The sequence below is a fragment of the Elaeis guineensis genome, chromosome 2 (genome assembly GCF_000442705.2).
Source record: "Elaeis guineensis isolate ETL-2024a chromosome 2, EG11, whole genome shotgun sequence".
NCBI classification, from domain to species: domain Eukaryota; kingdom Viridiplantae; phylum Streptophyta; class Magnoliopsida; order Arecales; family Arecaceae; genus Elaeis; species Elaeis guineensis.
This window is the reverse complement of record NC_025994.2, coordinates 80,120,833-80,130,436: the sequence shown is the minus strand read 5'-3', so window position 1 is coordinate 80,130,436 and position 9,604 is coordinate 80,120,833. Positions and strand designations below refer to the sequence as shown.

The 9,604-nt window shown below is 34.1% G+C and overlaps 1 protein-coding gene across 1 annotated transcript; it reads left to right on the top strand.

Moving 5' to 3' along the window:
• On the top strand, positions 1-9,582 carry LOC105033167 (glycerophosphodiester phosphodiesterase GDPD6). The gene is made up of 8 exons (XM_010907857.4): positions 1-265; positions 1,008-1,186; positions 2,245-2,428; positions 4,475-4,549; positions 7,341-7,450; positions 7,975-8,193; positions 8,483-8,638; positions 9,194-9,582. The coding sequence occupies exons 1-8, from the start codon at positions 250-252 to the stop codon at positions 9,428-9,430; spliced, it is 1,176 nt and encodes a 391-aa protein (XP_010906159.1). The 5' UTR covers positions 1-249; the 3' UTR covers positions 9,431-9,582.
• The last annotated feature ends 22 nt before the right edge of the window (positions 9,583-9,604 follow it).

Genomic DNA, 9,604 nt, shown 5'->3' with positions numbered 1-9,604 from the left:
CCATCAATTAATCCCGAGCAACGATTTCACGTGACCGGGAGTGCGAATTTCTCGAGTCGCATAATGTCGCAAAATTATGGATCTCGGTGAAATGAGAAAGGCGGGTGGACACCCCAGTGATTCCCGCAGAATATTCTCAGTTCTTCCCCCTACATAATGGCACCGTGACACCTAACAATCTTAACCCAGAAGACGGTGTGGGCGTGGACGAGAGGGCCGACCCAGAGAAGGTGTGGAGAAGAGAATAGAATGACCTCCCCCCTCTGTAAGCACCACCTATTCCTTCTCTTATTCTCATCCCTATTCCTTTTTATTCCCATCGATCTAGCTGCTGAACGGAGTTGTTTCTCTGTTTTGCACTATTTAGTCCATTGGATTCCCTGGAATGAGATTTTTGATCGGTATTGAATCATATTTTTCATCTTTTCTTGGAATAAATTATTATTGCTTGAGAATTTATCCGTACATATTAATGCTTTTTGGGTGTTGTGGTTTTATTTGCGTTTGATGTTTGAATCATTGCGGTATATTCGCCTGATGAGTTTCACATTTGGGTTATGATCGAGAATGGTAAAACTGAATATTGCTTCAAGAAATGCAAAATATGAATCCATGAGGTCCATTTCTTGCCTTGGCTTTTGTTGGATATGATGTTATCAAATCTTCATGCGCCTTTTCTTATTTTATCTTTTCCTGCATTTACTGAAGCAAGGGTCTACAAAGAGATGTTAAAATAGTGCAAATATTTATTCATCAGTGGGCTCATGACAACCGGAAGAATAAATCAAGCAAGCTTATAGCAATTGCAATCTGCACAGCTTAAGCACGGCGTAATATTTGATTAAGCTATATAAATTTTGTACCTTGAATGTGTGGGTTGTGGATGTGCGGTAGTTCTTGGATTTGAGTTGTCTGTAATGGAAAATCCTGGTGGTGTTAAAGCTTTGTATTTGGTCAAGTATAGCTATCAGTGTGAAGACTTATGTTTGGTGGATAATCTTTTGCAGGGTTTCTCCCTTTTCTTCTTTTATCATTGCTCGAGGGGACCGTGGGGAGGCCATTCTACCCACTACCAAGCAAATTAGACTATAAAGACAGACAGCCCTTGCAGACGTCCCGTCCGTATAACATAGCTCATCGGGGATCAAATGGGGAACTTCCTGAAGAAACAGCTGCTGCATATATGGTGAGTGTTTCATAGGAAGCTATGACCTTCTGCACCTTAAGTATCACTATTTATAGCTTTTTTGTACAATTGGATATGTACTAAGTATGTAATTAGAGCAGGTTTGTACGTTCACTTTAGTGGCAATTTGCTTGCATAATCCTGCTCCTAAATATCATGTATCTGCACTAGGTTTGGATGCAAATGGTTGCGGAAGGGTTACCTAAAGAATTAAATCATAAAAGCAAGTAGAAGACTAATCGTAAAGAATTTTGTTAAATTTCACTAAAAGCCTACTTCTGTCTTTTCTTTGTAAATCAGTTACTGCTTTAACTTATAGAACATATAAGATGTTTGCTAGTGAAATCATGGAACAATAGCTAAGTTATTGGACTAAGGTTGGTGTTGATAAAGTACGGTAGGAGCAAAAGATTAATGATTGGAGAGAGGGCTGAAATGATCCAGAATGCAAGGATTCATATCTAGGCATGAATCTATTTGGAAGTTAAAAAAAATCTTAAGATGAATGCAATTACAAAACCAATTTTTTGGCTATGATTTGAAAATCCCAAATTCTCAATAAGTGGATTTAGAAACTGAATATTAGGTAGATACCTTCAAGTTTGTGACTTTTACCTCCATATCAACTTCATTCTCCCTTGCTTCTCTCTCCCTCTCTATTAAACAAACATGTATTAGTAAGGATACATACTACATAATTTTTAAAAGTTCCAACTTTCTTGATCGATCATAGCCTGATCAGTGATTTAAAGGCATAATGGCACAGTTTTTTCCATTTAACTTTGTGATTCAAAGAAGTAATCTATCATAATTTAGTTATATACATATCTAGAAAAAAAAAAAAAAACATTGTAGTTTTTTTCTTGGATTGGACCCCTTGAAGATGATTGTTTGTCCAAGGAAATTTACTCTATGAGATCTCATCTTCTGATTAACGCAGGCCATATTGTCACAGTAACAAAATTTTGTTGAATTACGAGTTCTATGCTAGTTATGCCATTTTGTTATTTATATCAGGAAATTAATAGACATATTTTTTTTTCTCTTCATGGTTGCAGAGAGCCATTGATGAAGGTGCCGATTTTATAGAAACCGATATTCTTGCTAGTAAAGATGGTAAACTGATATGCTTTCATGATGTAACACTTGATGCTACAACTGATATTGCTGATCAGAAGGAGTTTGCTCATCGTAAAAGAACCTATGAAGTCCAAGGGTTTAATATGACTGGCTTTTTTGTAGGTATGTTGACTTGCAATTTTCCTTCTTGGGTTGAATAAACTGCATATTCCTTATGCTTTGTAAGGTGATATACATCAGTTATTTTGTATTAATGAATAAAGATATATTTTCTGGGTCTCTATTTTTTTTTTTGCTTTTATGGTGAACAGATTTTGACTTGTTTGAACTTTGAAGATTGATGATAACATTTATCTTATTAATTATAGCATTTAGAAATGGAAATGATTTTTGACAATGAAGATGCCGTGCAATGACCCAGCAAAATAAGTCATATCTTGGCACGGAAAACAATTTAGATTTAGATGTCCCTTTGCACTACTAGATATTTAAACTTTGATGAATGTTGGAGAGTACTAAATGAACTTAATGAACTTGTGAGATGGTACAAACCTAGAGGATTTGGTCAAGAAACAGATACCACGTCACTCACAGAGCTAAGTGGAAATGTTCTTGTATATTGGGCATGTGTATGAGCACACAGACAGGCAGATATATTGGGGGAGTAAGGTGTGGGGTGGGGGGTGGGAAACTCTTGTACTTGAGAATGGGCATAAACAAGTAAGGTTGGCATGATACATCTGTGGCCAACCCCATATTTATGAGATAACATTTGGTTTTTATACTCATGTAATCTTCATTAAAAAATTAACATGTCAAATTTCAGGGAATACAAAGGGTGTTGATTGAGTGACAAGTGTAAATTGGCATCTATCATGATTGTACTTCCCTATACAAGAAGAGGCGCATGATTGATTTACAATAGTAAACTTGACATAGAAACTTTCAAAATGTAACTTTGTAGTTTGGTTTCTTGATGACTTTCATGACGTGAATCAGATTTATGATCATGTGAATTGATTTCTCGACATCACAGGAATTGTACCTAGGGGAGAGAGATCTAGGCAATGCATCCAAGATTCCTCTTTAATATACTTGGTTCTATATGTATGAAGACTCTTCAAGTTTTATATGAGTTCATGAGATGTTAATCAAGGACGTTACCTCTCTTCTTCTGTTGTTGATTAGTTAAAAAGCAGGAAGAATATATCAGTGGGGAAGATGCCACTAATTGCCATTATATTGGGAAAGATAGCAAGAGGCTACCATGAGTCTTTTGGGGTAGGTTTGGTTGCAGGGAAATTGGTTGAAAAGGAAAAGGGAAAATAGGATTGTTTTTCATGAAAAATGAAAAGTTTCCTAGTAAACTAGTTAGAATATTTCGAGTTTATTAATTTTTATAGTGGAACCAACAAAAGAAACTAGGTTTTCCAAGAAAACAAGCTTCTCGAGTAATTTTTTTGTGAAACCAAACAACCTAGAATAGGAATGTGAGGCTTTGCTTATAAGAGAAAGTGATATTTGTCAATCTATTTAATCCATGATTCAAAGCCACCAGAATAGGATGGTATGCAATTAGCACTAATGAGGGTGTCGGGATGCTAAAACAATCTGCACCAATACATATAAACGCATACCAACAGTGCTGTACCTATTGTACCAGCTGATATCAATAGTTTTTTTAATCCTTCTTGATGTTTCTAGTTTTGGTAGATAGATACTATCTACCCTCGATTGTGTTGTTCTGATATAGAAGGGTATGAGATACAAGGGGGTAATTTAAGACCTTAATTGAATCTATACTTACCTATTTTCACAATTTCCAACATCATGATATTGAGTACTCTCTCTCTCTCTCTCTCTCTCTCTCTCTCTCACACACACACACACACACACACACACATGCATTTCTTTCTCCTTTGGATGATTCTATTGCTCATTTTTTGCTTCATTTCCCTTTTGCCTGATGCTTGATAACTTATTAACTATTAAGAGATTTTGTTTCATCAAAATAACATATATTTTTGTTCTTGATTTTTTAAAAGTTTATTTTATGATGATTTCCACTTCTAATTTAATAGAGATGCCATGATCTCTAAAAACTTAATATGCGTAATTGGTTATCTAATGTTTTTTGATTTAAAACAAGAGCTAATTTTAAGGCAGCTTTTTGTCTTCATTGTTAACTAATATTCTGAGTTTTTGCAGTGGACTTTACACTTGAAGAACTTAAAACATTAAGGGTGAAGCAGAGGTATAAGTTCCGAGATCAACAATACAATGGTGAGCTACATTTTGGAGTAAATATGCTGGGTAGCTTTATATATGATCATAACCAAGTTTTTTAGTGACTTATCTTGATGCAAAATTTGGTGTATTGGCTGAGTCAAGCTCCATATCCTATATCTGATCGACAAACCTGGGTATATCTGGCGAAATTGGAGCCGCCCTGATGCAATGAGCAAGTATGTTGGATAAGGGTTATGAATCAAAGCAGAGCACCTGAATGGCTCCATTGCTTGTGACTTAAACTAACCGATTTTGTTGGATTAGGGCTATGTACCAACCCGAACTAGCACAGTATAGGGTTAGTTCAGCGGTTTGGCTTGGTGAAGGATTTGAACTAGTTGAACCAACCTGAACTGCATAGAATCATTGATTCAGAGTAGTTTGGGGTGGTTCAGGCCCCTCACCCTTTTTCTTTCCCTTCTTCCTTCTTCTTTCTTCCCCCTTCTCTTTTTTCGCTTCTTTTTTTATTCTTCTCCATTTCTTTCTTCCTTCATTTCTTTATTTTTCTTCTCCCATCCTTCATTTCTTCCCTTTTTCTTCATCTTCCCTTCTTTTCTTTCCTCTCTATCTTTCTGTTTCTTCATTTCTCCATCTTCCTTTCCTTTTATTCTTCTTCACTTCCTTTCTTCCTTTCCTTTTCTTCTTCTTTTCTTCCTTTCTTTCTTTTCTTTTTCTTCTTCTTCTTCTTCTTTCCAGCATGATGGGTACTTTATCCATGGAATAAAATTCCATAAAATTATTCAAAAAGGCTGCATTAGCAAGCATTAATTATATACAGAACCACTAATGTTAAACTCATTCAAAAGTATTTGCAATAGCAAAAACAACTTCCAGCATGACATTTTCATCTAACTCTTTAATTTCAAATTTACAGTCTACTATCCTCCATTTTGGTCCCATTTGACATTGTTATAGTTCATCAGCTTTTGTATATAGAGCTTTAGATAGTAAGCTTTTGCTGGTAGAGCTTTTGGTGAAAAGCTATTTGTTGTGTGGCAACTATTTTTTGAAGTGTTGTAGAACTTTAAAATTTGTTCGATAACCAAACTAAAAAAATGCTTTTGGTATCAAGAAATGATAATAAAGGAAATCATAAAGCGATTTTAATTGTCTAACTATTAGTATAAAATATTCTTAATTTATAAATTATTTATTTTAATATTTAATCTAATAAATAATAAATTTTAAATTTATTATGAAATATAACAGCTATAAAGTAATAAAATGGTATTATTATTTTAGTATGTTATAAATACTATATAATAATATTATTATCATATAATAACACTATATTATTATAATATGATTATTATAACATAATAATGATGATGATAGCAATATAATACTACCATTATATAATATAAGATAATTTTATAATATTATTATATTATAATTATATTATTTTATATTGTATCATCAAAAATTGTTATTATAAAGTATCACCAATTATAAATTATTTTAAAATTAGTTTTTGTAAAAGTTTTATTGTGGGGACTTGAAGTTGCATATTGTAGAAAAAATAGCTTTTTGACATATCTCAAGTAGGGCTTTTGCCCAAAAGCTCCAAATCTTACTAGACCCTTTTTAGCTTTTTGAGGTAGAAAACAATTTCAAAATTTTCGTCAAACATCTCAAAATCACCCAAACGAGTTTTTCGCCCTCCAAGAAGTGCTTATTATCCCTTTTAAAGCAATGCCAAATGAGACCTTATATCCAATGGTATCTGTTCCTAATTGATCTTCTATAAACACTTATGAGGTCTTAATAACATTTAGACACAAATGAATTATGTAATTTATTTTTTTATATGGAGAAAGCATACTAATGATTATGCACCACTTCACTCTCAGGGAGAAGTCCATTGTTGAATAACCTTGGAAGAGAACAGATCAGAAAAATAACTCTTAATAATAATTTTATGTATTGGGTTTAACGGAGAAAAATGTCATGCAGGAACCTCAAATCCTAGAAAAAATGCTCCACCCACAAACATAGACCTACATCAAACTACTTCATGCAAAAAAGAGAGCAAGGAAGAAATCCAAGAGAGTTGTTTAAATATGTTGATGATGGGTCTAAGATGACAGTTTAGTTCTGCCTCATAAAGAAACATAACGTCATGGATGGACTTGCTTCAAATTGATCATTTGTTTAAACCAACAATGAGCAATCATAGAGTGTTTGCTATTATATTTTGATGAGTCCACAAGAACTGAATACTTCATAATGAGACCAAACCACATGTCTCTATGCTGCAAAATTTGCTTAATATTTCGAATTATTAAATATTGCAACTGTCAGCAGAAGAATTCCTAGAATAACAAATATATATTTGGGACTGTTCAACATGATCGCAGGCAAGTATCCATGAACAAATATTCTTGACTAGATAGATGTTTACATACCTAGCCGAGCAAAAACTAAACCAATAATGTTGTTATGTAAGAGGTACTTTGACATCCATAAACCATAACTGGGTACTTCAAACAGTAACCAAGCCTAACCAAGCCTTAATCAGGTACTTTAAAAGTGTGATGCAGTACTTTTAAACATCTGTAAACCTTAAATTAATCCTCAAAAATAAAAAAATGAAAAATGAAAAGCCAAAAAATGCTGTACTGGCACCATACCAGTATGCATTTAGGTGCATACTTGGTGCTGAATCTGTGGACCTTCATTATAGCATTTCCCTTTTGCAGGTGACTAAGATGAAAATTAAGTTTTCAATTTGATATTACATGACTTAATAACAATAGCTGACTTTCTTCTCATTTCTGTCAAGCAGGAAAGTTCTCAATTATCACATTTGAGGAGTTTATTGCGATTGCACTAGATGCTGATAGAATTGTTGGGATATATCCAGAGATAAAAAATCCAATTTTCATCAATCAGCATGTAAGTGACCTTCACATTTGTGCACTAAAATTATGACTATCCTGAAATATAGAATTTCTGGGATCACTATTATCAGTCTAAAATAAAGACAATAAACTAATAAAAACTGGCTATTGAACATAACATTATTTTGTGAGTTACTCTGGTATTGGCTTTGTCCTCCAACTGTAGACAAATGGAGATCCATGGATACCTTTTCAATTACATGGGCTTGATTACCAAAAGCATTCAACATATCTCATCTTGGTTTAATGCACCAAAAGGATGTCATTGCAAGTTCTTTCATGCTTCTCTGTAATTAGACCATCTCTTTTTTCTTTTTCCAGGTACAAAGTCACTCATATCTGCCATGTTCAAAATGAGAATCTATAGACATCAAATTACTAATTTCTTGACTAACTTAAATGATTTCTATTCCATTAACTGTTCAACTTACTTTAACTAGTTTTTATTTTATGTCTTAATGAGATTTATTTGCTCTTTATTGTGTACTTCTGTGAATGGCCTACGGCTCTTTCTGACAGGTCAAATGGGCTAATGGAAAGAAGTTTGAGGACAAGTTTGTGGAGACGCTACTGAAGTATGGATATAAAGGGGCATACAAATCCAAGGACTGGGTAAAGCAGCCAGTATTCATACAGTCCTTTGCTCCAACTTCGCTAATTTATATTTCAAACATGACGGACTCTCCAAAGATCTTCCTAATCGATGATGTCACTGTTCCAACTCAAGATACAAATCAGGTTTCACTTTTCCCTGTGATGATATTCTGCTGGATAATAATTTTTCATTGAGATTTGGACTCAGCATAATGATGAATTAGAATTTACAGTTTGTTCGCCTTGCAAAAGAAAGATAAGATGTTTCATTTATGTACTATATGATGATTCTGTGATGCACATTTTTAATGAATGGATGATTTGGGGAAACTATCTTTTGTGCTGTTGTCTAGACACTGTTCTCTGACGATTTATTACATGACAAATCATTTTTTTCCCTACTTGCTAATGACTCATCTTGTGCTGTGTCTAGTCATATTGGGAAATTACCTCAGATAGTTATCTTGAATACATAAAAGACTACGTGGTTGGAATTGGACCATGGAAGGACACTGTTGTGCCTGCAGAGAACAATTATTTGACTACACCCACTGATCTTGTTGCAAAAGCACATGCTCATGATCTTCAGGTGAGATATTTGAACTTATGCTCATTGTTAGATGCATTGAGTAGTTTCAATGCTTCATGTGATTATGTAAACATTAACATGGATTTCTCAACATTGGGTGCACCAGAATACTGTGTGAACCTCATGTGGGCTCTATGGCAGCTCTCCAGGTGTTCATCTGATAAGATGACCAGAAAGATACCTGAAAATTTGAAAATAAGAGTATACAAAATACTTCTATCTGAAGGATTAAATTTTAATGTTTAACCTTATACTGTGATGTTGAATCACAATGTGTTCCGACATAAGCAAATGGTCAGTTAAACATGCATAAGCATACATGTGTGTGGATACATACATATGAATCACTCCAATAATATAAATTCTTCTGTCTTTTACTTTTTGATTGTTGGTTATTGTTTACTTAAATCATCTATATCATTTTTCTAAGATCCCATCATCTTTAGAATGGACTTAAAGTTTCTTGTAATGTTTGCCACCATGTTAATTTCCCCTCATCGACAGCTGGAGGCTGTTAGAGCAAATGCTTACTCTCTCAGACATTGGTGATTGCAGGTGCACCCGTACACTTACAGGAATGAATACATGTTCTTACACTTCAACTTTCATCAGGACCCATATGCTGAATATGATTACTGGATAAAAAAGATTGGGGTTGATGGGTTGTTCACAGATTTCACTGGAAGCCTTCATCAGTATCAGGAATGGGTAGCGGCATCTGCCATGGATGAAAAGAATGCTTCTAGCTTATTGCATAAAATTTCACTTATGATATCATCTTTTGGGGGGTGAACTTTTAGTTAGTCAAACTAAGGTGTTCATATGCTCCTCAGATATGCAATGTTGTAAAAGTTTCCAAGAAAGCAATTTTATCTGCAAACCATTTCTTGTTTATCTAATCAGATACTTTATCATTGTTGCCCTCTACGAAATTTTACTGGTTACATGTTTTCCTCTTGCTTGAAA

Bases quoted from the DNA above. Each gene is read 5' to 3' on its own strand.
- LOC105033167 (XM_010907857.4), top strand. The intron at 1,187-2,244 runs GTGAGTGTTTCA...TCATGGTTGCAG, and splicing joins AAACAGCTGCTGCATATATG to AGAGCCATTGATGAAGGTGC. The intron at 4,550-7,340 runs GTGAGCTACATT...TCTGTCAAGCAG, and splicing joins CCGAGATCAACAATACAATG to GAAAGTTCTCAATTATCACA.